The sequence below is a fragment of the Amblyomma mixtum genome, chromosome 9, assembly GCF_055824585.1.
Source record: "Amblyomma mixtum isolate Tamu chromosome 9, ASM5582458v1, whole genome shotgun sequence".
In the NCBI taxonomy this organism is placed as follows: Eukaryota; Metazoa; Arthropoda; class Arachnida; order Ixodida; family Ixodidae; genus Amblyomma; species Amblyomma mixtum.
The window spans coordinates 104,338,794-104,353,340 of NC_143020.1; the positions used below are offsets into that span (position 1 = coordinate 104,338,794).

The 14,547-nt window shown below is 48.1% G+C and overlaps 1 protein-coding gene across 1 annotated transcript; it reads left to right on the plus strand.

Moving 5' to 3' along the window:
• The first annotated feature begins 6,153 nt into the window (after positions 1-6,153).
• On the plus strand, positions 6,154-12,669 carry LOC149330482 (neprilysin-1-like). The gene is made up of 3 exons (XM_089559438.1): positions 6,154-6,276; positions 7,595-9,810; positions 12,477-12,669. Exons 1-3 carry the CDS (start codon positions 6,157-6,159, stop codon positions 12,667-12,669), a joined length of 2,529 nt encoding a protein of 842 aa, XP_089415564.1. The 5' UTR covers positions 6,154-6,156.
• The last annotated feature ends 1,878 nt before the right edge of the window (positions 12,670-14,547 follow it).

The window sequence follows — 14,547 nt, forward strand, 5'->3', positions numbered from 1 at the left end:
CCGGCATTCATAAAGGCCTATGTTCAGCATCGCCTACTTCATCAGCTGGTTATTTTTCCGAACCGACTTGCTCGTAAAGCTAAGAGTGCGTTCACTTTCTTTTTACGTATTCCCCATTTTACCAGGGCGTGTTTTCTCAGTTACCGGCTCTTTGTCGTCTCTTGTGGCTGTAGTATGTGGCATTAAAAGTAAAGATAGCAGCCACCTAGGCAATGCCTTGCCTGGTTTGACGATAGGAGGAGGATCTCGGCGGGTTTGCTAAGCACGACCTATAGCACGACCACACGTGCTCCACACACAAATAGAAATTGATTGGTCTTGATTGTAAAACATTTTATTCGCCGGGAAGAGCTTGGCAAGAGGTCGCGTTAAGTGGTCGAGAGTACATAGCCCTCGACGACTTTGTCAGCCCACTCCACCGCCAAAACTTGCGTTCTGGGGTCAGAGCTAGCCAGCACGGTCTCCCACCGCTCGAGAGAAGGAGCTGTAACTAGATCACCCGGAGGTGGCTCTATTTTGCAGTCCCACAGGATGTGATCGTAGGTAGCACGGTGGCCACAGTGTTTGCAGTTTGGGTTGTAAAGATCTGGATAAATGCGCGCGAGGAGTGATGGGGTGCGTATCGATCTCGTCTGTAGACGACGCCACGTAACCTCTTGTTCTTTACTAAGTCTTTTGTCTGGAGGGGGGAAAATTCTCCTCTCTAGTTTAAAATGATTGGTGAGATCATGATATGTGATCATGGAGTCCTTCGTGAAATTCAGGGAGCCAGACTCATCCACTGCCCGGTCGACGAAACCTCGGGCTTTATTGTGGGCTGCCTCGTTCCCCGGATTCCCCGAATGGGCTGGGACCCATATCAATTCGGAATAATTTGGTGAGAATTGGTCATAATGTTTCACGTTTACCCGTTGAATTTGCCGCGCGACGCTAGTTCGAAGAGCGTCCACGAGGTATCCGAGGGCGCCACCGCGCCCGCTAAATTTAGCGGCAGAACTCTGGCGCAGCCGTACGTGTTGCCAGAGCAGCGGCACTGGCCCAAGCGTTATGGCGTATGCCAAAATGGCGAGCCGACGAGTTACTTAAAAAGAATTAAGTGACGTTACCCGTGGCGTATACTCTACTGATTGGCGACTTAACTGCGAAGGTAGGCAAGAAGCAGGCTGGAGACCAGGCGGTAGGCGACTATGGGATAGGTTGTAGGAATAGCAGGGGAGAGTTATTAGTAGAGTTCGCAGATAGAAATAATTTACGGATCACGAATACCTTCTTCCGCAAACGAGAAAACAGGAAGTGGACGTGGAAGTGCCCCAGTGGTGAGACTAAAAATGAAATAGACTTCATACTGTGCGCTCAGCTTGGCATCGTAGAGGATGTGGATGTCCTCGGAAAGGTCCGTTGTGGCGACCACAGAATGGTAAGGTCTCGCATTAGCTTAGATTTGACGAGGGAACGGAGGAAACTAGTGAAGCGGAAAGCTATTAACGAGTGAGCGTTATGAGGGAAAGTAGAGGAATTCAGGATTTTGCTGAAGAACAGATTTTCCGCTTTATCTGAAGAAGACGACCGTAATGTTGAAACAATTAATGATAATCTCACAGCTGTCGCTACGGAATGTGCCGCAGAGTAAGATACCGGCAAGCTATCTCAGGAGACTAAAGATCTCATTAATAAACGCCAAAGCATGAAGACGTGTAACTCCACAGACAGAATAGAACTGGCAGAGGTATCGAAGTTAATAAATGAGCGCAAGGTAGCCGACATCAGGAAGTTCAACACGGAGAAAATCGAGCATGCTCTAAAGAACGGAGGTGGCCTAAAAGCAGTGAAGAGAAAACTAGGTGTAGGTAAAAACCAGATGTATGCGCTAAGAGACAAAGAGGGCAATGTCATTACGAATATGGAAAAGATAGTTAAATTAGCCCAAGAGTTTTATACAAATCTATACAGTAGCGAATGTAATCAGAACGTTACTGAGAGAGACAGTCGAGCACAGCAATGGTACAGGCGCGGACAAAAGTAAACGGAGCACGCAACTGTTTTCGAATATTTTTCACGCGTCACCTAAATGAAATTTCCAGGAGTGGTGCGCGCATGCTGGTAGAAGAGATTGGAGGGCTTCCTCGTAGACAAACAACGCTTCTGCATTACAGATGGAGAAAGCGTGATTGCACTTCGAACCCAATAGCGTGATTAAGCGTAGAAAGTTGGGCTAGTTAGTTGCTAGTCCGGCGTTCGTTCCCTCTCGTCTACCTTCGTCCCTGTCTTTTTAGCGGCTGGAATGTCTCACAATAGTACCAATAGCGCGCTCCGTTTACTTATGGCCGCGCCTGTACATCCCTTAACGAAGGAAGAAGTAAAGAAAGCCTTAGAAGCAATGCGAAGAGGACACCAGTGGCTGATGGCAGCAGTTTATCAGCTGGAGGTGGTACAAAGGAAAGCGATTAGGTTTATTTATGACAAATACAGCTACTCTAATGAACGCCTACCAGATCCCATTGCTTGAAGTGCGCTGAAAAATGTGCCGTTTAATATGTATATGCATAACCTTTTAACACATACACTAAACATGCAAGCCGCCGCGGTGGCTCAGTGGTTATGGTGCTCGGCTGCTGACCCGAAAGACGCGGGTTCGATCCCGGCCGCGGCGGTTGAATTTCTTTGGAGGAGAAATTCTAGAGGCCCGTGTACTGTGCGATGTCAGAGCACGTTAAAGAACCCCAGGTAGTCGAAATTTCCGGAGCCCTTCACTACGGCGTCCCTCATAGCCTGAGTCGCTTTGGGGCGTTAAACTCCATAAACCAAACCAAACTAAACATGCCCCAACCAAAAGTTATATGTTCACAACGACCTCACCAGTCAGGAGGTCATTTAAGTGGTTTAACTCTTCTAAATCTAGTTGGACAGAGCGAATCTTCCATTACACTTGGCTACGCTTGGTCAGACGCTTGATATTCCTCGCAGGCGTTTCAGGCACACTGTCAGCCGCGCTCTCATCCATGGCGAAACCGCATGGGAGAGCGGCGACGCCTCCTAACGCCAAGTCATGGCATAATCGCACGACCGCATCTGGCGAAGTGTTGGTCGCCGCACCGCGGTCGGAGCAGTGGCGCGGCGGCGGTCACAGCAGCGGCAAGTGACGTGGTCTGACGTCACAGCCACACCTCCGGCGCTCCTCCTAATGAAGGTCAAACTGCAACACCCTATGACCTTGACGAAACAAGGTGCATTGGAGCTCTCGCTCCAAAAGTCGCCGGAAAGGGCTCGCCAACTTTCACGCGTGATTGTCGGTTCTCTGCTGCGTGCACAAGTGTATTACTTGGCTCAGGCGTTCGTGACAACAGAGTGTAGTGATTGAGCGAGTCGATCTGTTCTCCTCGGAAGGTGTTTCAGAGCCCCTTTAAAAACACACAGCATTCACTACCTACTCTTCATTTATGTCTTGTTCATTTCATATGGCTGCCTGTCCAGTGTATGCTACAGTGCGTTATCACTTCTGGACGCATTTTCCGATTTGGGGCATACGTAGGAAGTAAGCTCAAGGTTCAAAGTTCAAGGTTCGTTTATGGCATGTTTATGGTGCAAGAAGAATGAAAAGCACTGGAATACAGAAGGAGGTCCCAAAGTCAGAGACTGTGGACGGGACCTCCTGTAAGAACAACTGTAAGAATAAGTATTGGGCAACAGATGCAGAAATTATAAAGATGTTGGCATGAGTAAAGAGCAGAAAGTGAGATACAGGAAATAATGCAAAAACTTATATGAATGAAAAATGATTACACACCTAAAAGCGTACAGAACAACACAAAACAAAAATCATAGAGTGATATAAATTACAAAACTAGGACCATTTACCATGAGAAATACTATTAGAGGGATTGTAAAAACTGACGAAGAGCGGATTTAAAGGCACAGATATTTGATGATTGCGTAATGGTAACAGGTAATGAGTTCCATAAAGTGGTAGCGGTGAAACGAACTGTTTGTTTACCATAATTAGCGTTAGGTTTTGGGGAGTAAGACGATATTGTGATCAGCAAAACGTGTGTCGTTGCGACGCGGAATTTGTTCACCGGTAGTTAGCGAAAAAGGAAGTAGCTCTTTAACAGATTTGTACATAATGGTGCATAATTTGTTCTCTTACTTCCGGTAACAATTATGTAATTGTGGAGGCTGTTGTTCACCTCTTAGAATGGCGTACTACCCGCACAGGGGGATCGGCCAAAAAGAGGGGTGCATAGGGAGTTTTTGTGATGATTTTTTTTGTTTTCCTGGGGAAAAAAATAATTCAAGTAATAAATAGAAATAACAGAATGCTGGGGAAGAGAAAAGTCAACAGAAGGCAGAAAGACCAAAAAGAAACGGGAAATGCATAACGCACGCAGATCGACACTGCAAGATCTGTAGCAGAGGGAGTTAAAAAAAATAAATAAAAAATAATCGTAGTAACAGGAAAAAAAATTATAATGATGAGTAAAAAAAATATTAGCAAGGTAACCGATTAGGGTCTAGCAAAAAAAATTTTAATGGCGGTAAAAACAGACCTGTGGCTGTAACAAAGAATGATGGCACCAAATGACAATATGATCGGGCTGCTCAAACTAGGGCTAAGCTGTTGCAATGGTTGCTCTAAACATCGTCGTCTCATCATGGTGACGCGTCGACAAAACAACAAAAAATGGTCTATTGATTCTTGTTCACCACAGAATGTGCAGACGGGAGAAAGCGCCAAAGCAGACCTGTGCAAATAAAAATTTAAGGGGGAGATCCGGCAGCGCAGACTAGTTAGAGAGACTTCAAGCTGTCGTGAATGGCATGATTTCCTGCGCCACGAATACTGAAGATGCAGGAAATCATCAGATCTTAAAATTGATCCGGATGTAATGCTTAACAAAATACTTCTCCGAAACCTCGCTGCTGTGATGTACGCTGTATCCGGGAGGATAGGTAGCACGGGGCCATTTAGGGACGCCTTTGCCAGGCTATCAGCCGCTTCATTGACTGTCACACTGCTATGACCTGGTACCCATATCATATATAAAAGGCTCAAATGTGGAGGAAGTAATGATAAGAAGGCGTTTATGATGGGATAATCCATAGCTGAAGCAAGGGACGAGCTCAAAGAAACGGAGTCTGTAATGACAGCCACTGCGGAGAAAGATGGGTGTATTTTGCGAAGAGTAAGCACCACCGTTAGAAACTCCGCGTGGAAAATTGGGGTGAAATCCGGAAGACTCGCAGAAAAAGACCAATCTATAGAAGCGGGCAATATATTCCCACCCCTGCCTTTTCATCACTTTGGGAGGCGTCAGTAGCAATCATGATGGTAACAGGTAGGCTTTGTAAATGGTCTTCTGATAATCCATTTAAAATGCTTGATGGTAAATGCTTTGCATTCTTCGGGAAAATGTCATCATAGACAATTTTCACGGAAGATCCACTGTTTTGTGTCGGAAGTATGTCAGACAGGAGTACATTTAAAGGTTGAAGTAAATTTTGTACCAGTACTATCTGCGGTGTATGAAATCGAGGCCAGTGGACTCCAAAAAAAGGAGGTCGGCTGGGAACAAAAAATAGACGAGGGACGGTGCAAACTTGAGTCATATATCGTGAGGTACGTCTGAACAGTCAGAAACTTAAATCTAGATAATAAAGGTGGAATTTGTAATTCAAGGTAAAGCACGTTGTTAGATACAAATTTAGGGAGACCAAGGCACAACCGTAGAGCTTCCTGCTCTAAAAGAACGAGCGGGCGAATTTTGCAAGCAGCTGAACCAGAAAACAGCACTGATCCAAATTCTAACTTCTTCTTCTTCTTCTTCACCTCTTTATAATGGCACATACCCACGTGGGGGGATTGGCAAATTCTAACAATAATGTATTCTTCTTCTTGTTCATCATAATCATCATCATCATCATCATCCGGGGCCTCGTGTCGTCACGAGCCGTTTGCGCGAGAGGGAGGAAGATAAGGAAGAACGAAGGACGGCCGCTATCGTGGTTCCTCCTGCTTGTCTCGTCCTCGGCCCCTTCTGGAGAACGTCCGCTCAATTCGCACGCAGAGAAGACGCAGGAGTCGGGCAGAGAGGCTAGGACACCACTCACGCTGACTGCTGCTTCGACGCCGGGAGACGACTGGAGCGGTCCGCCGCCGCCATGTCCAACAGCCCGGCTCCCTCGCAGTCTCAGGGCGGCACCCTGCGCTCGATCCTGGTTGGCTCGCCGCAGTGGAAGTCCCATCGGCCTCCCAGCTTCTCTGCCGAGATGTCCTCCAGCGTAAGTGGCCGCGTAGACGCTGCGCAGCATTCGGACACATCGAGGTATAGATAGATTCATCATCATCATCGGCCTGACTACGCCCACTGCAGGGCAAAGGCCTCTCCTCTCCCATGTCTCTCCAATCAACCCTGTCCTTCGCCAGTTGCGGCCATCGTATCCTCGCAAACTTCTTAGTCTCATCTGCCCACCAAACTTTCTGCCGTCCCCTGCTACGCTTGCCTTCTCTTGGAATCCACTCTGTTACCCTTAAGGACCAGGGGTACCCTGCCTTCGCGTCACATGCCCTGCCCAAGCCCACTTCTTCCTCTTGATTTCGACTAGGAGGTCATTAACCCGCGTTTGTTCCCTCACCCACTCCGCCCGCTTCCGATCTCTTAACGCTACACCTATCATTTTTCTTTCCATAGCTCGCTACGTTGCTGAGCTCGTCTTTTTGCCGCCAGAGCTCGACCTACACGCACCAAGAATTGTTATAAACTTTGAACTATTGTCCTGTGCGACCGATTTCCCTGTTAAATCGAATTGAACGTACCGGCTACCGCCGTTTTTTTTTTTTTGAAAGCACCTCTGAATGTAGGAGCAGTCAACCAACGCGCGGAGTGCCTTTCAGCAGTCGCGTGACGGCCTGCTGCTCTCACATCGGCGGAGTGATACGTAAAGCAGAGTCCGCGCGTATTTTTATTTCCGGGGGCCTTATTTGCTGCTATGTTGTCTGCGACTGAAACTGCATTCACGAAACATAAAAAAAAAGAAAATAAAAGCGAAAGCGGCTGGCTGAAAGGCACTCCACGCGTTGGTTGGCTCCTCCTACTTTCAGAGGTGAGTTCAAAAAAAAAAAAAGGCGGGAGCCGGGACGTTTAACTCGATTTAATAGGAAAATGGGTCGAGCAGGACAAGAATTCGAACCCTGTAACTCTTATAAAAATGGTCTATAGACAGTCAATAGGCTTCTTATAGACTCTATTGCCTTCCTATAGACATTTCTTTTTGTCTATTCAGAAGTCTGCTAAAAGGGTATGGCCATAAATCTGTAGATTGTCTGCTGACTGTCTATGGCATTCGTATTTCTTGTAGACTGTTCTCTAAGATTTGTCTATAGAGAGTCTACAGACTTTATAGACTGTCTATAGACTGAACAAACAATTTTGTAAGAGTAAGAATGATCGGGGTGTGTAGATCGAATTCCCGCGGTAAAAAGACGAGCTCTGAATGCTCTTTAGTAAACCTTTAAAGAAAGGAACCAGAAGTTATAATTAAGCGCTCAGTTCGTAAATTTGAGCTCCAGATCCACTGCGTATTCTTTCATGTCCTGCAGTCGCGACCTCCCATCACGCCTTCGACGAGACTTCGTGGCGACAACGCCTGGTGTCGAGGCCTGAGTAGTGCTCTCTGCTCGTGCGGCTTGCTGGTCGCGTTGCTGCTGCTGGTCGCCGTGGTGTTGTTCCCGCGCGGGGGACCTCCGCGTCACACCATCCCCTGCTGGGCGCAGCAGTGCGGAGACTACGTACGGGCCCTGGAGGCTTCCATCAACACCTCGCGAGACCCGTGCGATGACTTCCACCGCTACGTCTGCGACCGATGGCGCCCCGCGTCCGGTGGCCGTACGTTCCTCGAAGACTCGATGCTGGCCTTCCAGAAGGCGGTAATGAAACAGGTCGCGAACGCGCACCCTCCGCCGAAGAACCAAGACGGCTACGAGAAGGTAGCGATGTTGTACCAGAGCTGCGTCACTGAGCCTGCGCCGGGCACTCTTGGCTACTTCCAGCTGTTCCTCAAGGAACGACGTCTTCCCTGGCCCGAGATCGACGAGAACGCTAACGTCCTCGACGTGGCCCTCGACCTGGCCCTCAACTGGCACCTTCCGGTCTTCTTTTACGTGTATTTTGTCTTCAACCCACGGCGACCGACGTCTCGAGGGCCCCAGAAACCAGCAACCTCTTCACCTTCGCGGCTAGTATTCACCGACAACTCCATCGGTATCGGCCCTCAGACTCTTCTCGAGGAACGCAGACTTCGTGAGAGCAACGCGGATCTTATCTGCGCATTACGGGAAGCCATGGCAAAGCACGGCGACCGAAGTCCTGACATAGCCCATTGCCAAGCCCTGGATTTACTCCAGAGGGATATCCTTGAAAAACTAGCAGGTGGTCAGGCGGATGGACGTCAGGAATCCTGGACACAATACGACAGCCTAAAAAGCTTCGCCAAAGATCTCAATATGTCGGTTTCTGGCGAGCAGTGGGCGCGGATGGTCAGCAAGCACTTAAACGAGCCAGAGGCGAAGTTCATTTCCTCGATTCCCGTGGAAGTCCTCAACCAACACCAAATGGCCGCCGTGGGCCGAATCCTGGTTGACGTGCCGAAAAATAACCTGCTGGACTTCATGGGTCTTTCTGTGGTGCAGTACCTGGGCCGTTTCGCGAGTGCCAAGATCGCCACTCTCATCTATGGCAGCCAGTCCAACCTTGCATCGAGTCACAGCGACTTATGCTACCGACTTGTGAACCGTCTGGCACCGAGGCTTCTTACCACGCAAAGTGTTAAGCTCCTGCTTGACTCCGAGCGTGTCAGCAAGGTGTCTGAAGTCTTCAGATCGGTAAAGCTGTTCTTAGGCAAGTTTCTGAGGACCGCGTCTTGGATTCCCGACTCCTCTCGACCCTTGGTGCTGAGGTTGCTTAACGACACGGCTATGACGTACGAAGCAGCGCTGACCGGCGAAATATATGGAAGGGACGGCCTTTCGGAGGTGGTTGAAAGCCTGCCCGACTTTGGCGACCAGTTCCTGGACAACCTGAGCCGGATCCCTCACAGTAGCTGGGACAGGGTTCTTCGATTCCTGGAACCACCATCTTCGGTCGCCCCGGACAAGACCACGTGGGCACTACAAATCTCGTGGGACTTGCATTGGGCAGACCTGTGGCGACAACACGACACGTCGGTCGTGCCTCACATGGCCATTCTTCCCAACCTGTACATGCTGGACCCCGTGTTTCCGGCGGGCGCTTACGAGAGCGTCAACTACGGCGTCGTCGGGTCGCTACTTGCCCGTCAGCTGCTGGCCGCAATGGACCCAACGGGACCTGCCGTGGACCCCTCGTTGAGTGGTCTTCCGAAAGGAAGTAACCAGGACAAAAATGACATCTTGCGCTGCATCAGAGATGCCTTTGTACAGGACCGGCCCAACGCGACGATAGCTCAGGCGGTCAGGTCCGAGCGGAACGCTGATAATGGCTACCTGTACGCAATGTTCGTAGCGGCGGCGTCATTGAGGCCCCTGTACAAGGCGCTTGCGTCTAGTCCCGGCTATCCTGACTGGAGTAGCGGCTTTAAGGAGTACACCGCCGATCAGCTGTTCTTCCTGGCCATCTGCTTTGCCAGCTGCGGCACCCGCCTGGGCGAGACAGCGAGCCAGGACGAGCCAAGCCAAGCCGACTGGTGCAATATGCCCCTGCGGCTGTCCGTGAAATTCGCCGATGCCTTCGGCTGCACCGCTCACCGAAATGTGACTTCTAACGAGGGGTGCGATCTATGGTGACTTGCCGGGAATGTAGAGATGGTTCGTTGGCTCATACGTCGTTTACGCACCTGTCGTTGTTTCGTGACTGCCTTTTCATGCCTGTGAGGAGAGATTTTTTGTGCGAAGCGGTGCTTTACCTTATTTAATTTCAATCAGCGGTTTTTTTAAGATTTAGTCTAGATAGGGAATTCAGGCTCTAATGTGGATTCGCGTTCAGATTCAAAAAGCAACGGGGTTGGGGCACAAATATCACACACGATTTGTTTTGGGGGTCACAAGTAACCTATTATATTTTTAATATAAGGAGTAAATGTAAATTTATTATTTATTAAGCGAGCTTCAATTTTCGTTCGCGCAGAAATGTAGCACTTTCGTGTTTTCTTGTCCCTCTCTTAAGGGCTGCAATCAAGAAGCTTTTAGGCATGCAGAAGCTGCCAGTTGTGAGAACTATTTTGTCAAATAATGTTATGGGTTGTCGGTAAGGCGCGGAGGTTGTGACTCGAATGCTTCAGCCAATTCGTGCCACTTTTCATTCGCCCCAGCTGCGGGGATGACATCAACTAAAACTGGGTTTTTAGTATCATATTTTTTTACACATTTTTGTTGGACACTCCGTAAATTTTCCCGAGGAGTGCGTGGAATGGACCGTAAATAATGCTCACCGATTGTGTTCATACTGTATTTCGAGTTACTATATTAGAAGCGTTCCATGTTTGTAAGGCACACGGAGTCATGTGTACAGCCTGTAGTGTAATTAGTTTTCAAATACTCTTAATGCCGGACGTTCGTTTTTGTTTTTACTGTGCCGTTTTTTTCTACCTTGTCAGTGTATTGGCATTAGGCGCTGTCGCGTCTTGCATGCACACACTCTGTTGTGGGCACTGATTAAAACTGATAAGGGCTGCTTTGACAGTGCTTAAACAGGGAATAGATTTTACGGAACTTTGATGGTAGTTTTCAGAAAGCGCAGTTGACACGCATGTGATATCATACCCGGCGCATAAATAAGGACATTGGCATTGTTTTGGGGTCGGAAGGACGGTGGATTGTCGGGCAGTGGAATTGGAAAATGCATATGTAGAGATTACATTGTAGCCGAAACTGCGGCAGACAACGTGCGTGGCATAGAGAATTGGTCGTTTTTTTTCTTGAATACTGCTCCTGCGCTAGCCTTCTTCAATTATAATTGTGTACTTGCGCAATAAATGCTTTTAGTTGCTATTCAGCGGTTGTTCACGTTCTTCCTCTGTACCACTTATTTGAGCTGCGTACTATCACAACGTAAAGTCACCAACTCTCCCAGCAGCTTAAGTTAGTATACACATCGCACCACAAATATTTAACCATTCAGCCTTCTATCCGCACATAGCATAATGCTTCTTACAGGCTATAGCAATATCTCGGTTCCGGTTTAGCTATAAGAGCACGAAAAAAAAAAAGGATCATGAGAACAAGGTCATATTGAAGCCTGATCCTGTAAGCTTTTCCTCTTTTATACTTTCCACAGATTGACGATTCTTAAATAAATGCGCTTTTCAAAAGAAGTATGCATTTTCACGTCGGCACCATCTCGGAAAAATGTTTCAATGTTGAACTTTGGGGGGGTCGACCCCATCCCACTCGGGGGTATATGCCATGTTTTCGATTGCACAACAGCAACCAAAACAGTAACAAGAACAACAAAAACAACAACAGCCCTTTAATATTCGTGTTTTCATGCTTCTCTGCGAGAGCTCCTGCGTGTTCACTGAGCGGCATCTAGCAGCTGTCGACGCAAGTTCCGTTCGGAAGCGTGTAGAAGCCTTCCTTGCACTGACATCCAGGCTGCCCGCAGTAGAGGCCGCACCGGCTATGGTCTCCGCCATCGCACATCTGGGGAAAACAGGCGACGCTCGAGACGTAGGGAGTGGATTCGAAGAGAATGCAAGCGTAGCAGGGGGCGGCAGACCGTTAGGTGGGTGGATAAGATTAATAAATTTGTGGGGAGACGGTAACCGCGGCTGGCAAAGGACAGGGTTAATTGGAGAGACATGGGAGAGGCCTTTGCCTTGCAGCGGGAGTAGTTAGGCTGATGATGATGATGATGATGATGTGCAATGCACCGCGCGAGAGTTTGTTGCAGTTTAACACTAGGCGTGGTCGGCTGTGGCGATAGCGTAGCGCCCTCATGCAGTGGCCAGCGAAGCTGCTCTGTTCGGACATAACGGACTTTGTATCTCCGGATATAAGAAACATTACCGTATTAACATTGGATATAACAAAATTCCATGCGTTACATCAGATATAACGAACCTGAGCATGTCAACTCAAATATAACAAACTTTTTGTGTGTTGACATCGGATATATAACGAATTTGAATTCTAATACATTCAAACGATGCACTGAGGATCGCCTAAGAGTTTTTCTCTTAGCCTGAATGTTCAGATACTTTTCGCTGTGACCTACGTATGCCTCCAACAAAGGTCGCAAGAGACCACGGCTATAACTTCCATTCGAAAGGCTGGAAACTGCCTTGGGGATGTCGACGAGGTTTTTCTGGGGAGCGGACCATGAGCGGGAAGCAGCTGTTGATAGCTTGGTACGCGATAGCAACTGCAATTCGCGTTATTTTTTTAAATTCGAATTTTTCCTTGTGTTCCGCTGCTACTGTTCTGCTCGTTGGTGGTTGTTGTGAACCAGGCTGCCTTACCGTCTGCGCGTTGCACTATATGCTGCGTGGGCATTGACGAAAGGCACACAACTGGCAGTCTCTGAAAACCGCGTATACGGAAGAATAACGACCATCCAGCGGTTTCAGAGTCTTCTCAAGGAGATTTCGGAGATCCAGGATGGTGCTTGCCAGGAGAAGGAGAAGCTCCAGGAGAAGCTCTAGAGGATCCGCCGTGCTGGCTAAGTGGTTATGGCGCTCGGCTGCTGACCCGGAAGACGCGGGTTCGATCCTGGCCGCGGCGATCGAATTTCGATGGCGGCGAAATAAATGCTAGAGGCCCGTGTACTGTGCGATGTCACTGCACGTTAGAGAACTCCAGGTGGTCGAAATTTCCGGAGCTCTTCACTACGGCGTCCCTCATAGCCTGAGTTACTTTGGGACGTTAAACCCCATAAACCAAACCATCAAATGTGATATCATGTGGTATAGAAGACCAGTAGCGGCCAGGCGCTTCCGTTCGGCTGTAAGTCTTCTACAGCACTTCCCAAATATCCGAGCATCCCTCAAAACCAGATTTGCAGAAATTCCGGCATTCGCAGACCTACTTTACTCAAGGGCTGGCGCACTATCATCTCTCCAACTCTTCTATTAGAAGACCCTGACGGAACCGTACTATCATCATCATCATCATCATCATCATCACCAACCTTACCACGTCCACTTCAGGGCATAGGCCTCTCCCACATCTATCCAGTTAACGTGATCACGTGCCAGCTGAGGTCACCGTATCCCCGCAAACTTCTTAATATCATCTGCCCACCTAACTTACTGCCGTCCCCTGATACGCTTGTCTTCTCTTGGAATCCACTCCGTTACCCTTAAGGACCAGCGGTTATCTTGCCTTCGCATTACATGCCCTGCCCAGGCCAATTTCTTGATCTTAATTTCTACTAGGATATTTGTGCAGAATAAAAAAGTTTACCCTTCATAAGTGTGGCTTCTCCATAGCACCCACCTGACCGTCTTATCCACATTCACCTCACCTGAGGTGAATGTGGATAAGACGGTCAGGTGGGTACAAGACTTGGTACGAGACAAAATTTACCTTGATACACAATCTTAGTGCATGGTTTCACTGCAAACAATCCTCTTGTTGAGGCGGGAGAATTTTTCAAAGCTGCGACGATATAGTTGCAGAACATTGTATATGGCATGTTTCATTGTATTTAATACATATTTGTCCCGAAGGAAGGAGATGAAACTTTATTGAGAGAATATTAAGTAGTAATTAAACCTGCTAATTTCTTCCGATTATAATTTATCAAAAGTTTTTGCCGGACTAAGATTGCTGTTATCTTGTATATGTGTCTTCCCTTGCGTTCGCGTTTTTAGCGCAACTGGCTTTACAATCGCTCGCAAACATGCTTGATCGATAGCCCAAGTTTAAAAACGTAGCCTTTCCTCTGCCACGGAATTTTATCGAAAATTTCTATTGATTAAAATGAAACGCCCTGTATACGTTTTTTATTAACCATTCCTGCAAAAGCGCTTGAATATCCATGCGAAACTGACGATCAGCAACTGTTCTGGCTGAAACTCTGACCTAATCCGAAAACAGGCTTTCGAGTGCATGTCCGTTTTAGCTCTCACCTCCCACTCTTGTTTCAAAAACCGCAGCAAACAACACGGTCACGAAAACAACGCGTAAAAGAGGTGAAAAAAAAGCAAGCAAAACTCACCCGTGACAATTTTTCAACAGGCAAACCGTGGGCGTGTAGGTAGCTGTGACACTTATAACCTATGCGGGTTGCGACGCAATTTGTCTTACGACCCCTCGCGTGGTCGAAAACACCGCAGCTGCTTCTCCGACTCGAATTTCGTTATGGCGTCCCCAATATTTTCTTTCGTCCTCGGTTCGTACGTACTCTGTCTGGCCGTGGTCTGATGCGGGCAGGAGCAGGGTCTGAATCGCACGTGGCTTCGAACAACCGGGCCTGCGTCAGCGGAGCAGGGCATTTCACCCGCATGAGTTCTTTGATCTCTCTAACCATCCACGTTGTAGGCTGGCCATTTATTTTTTATTTACGGACGGAACTGCTA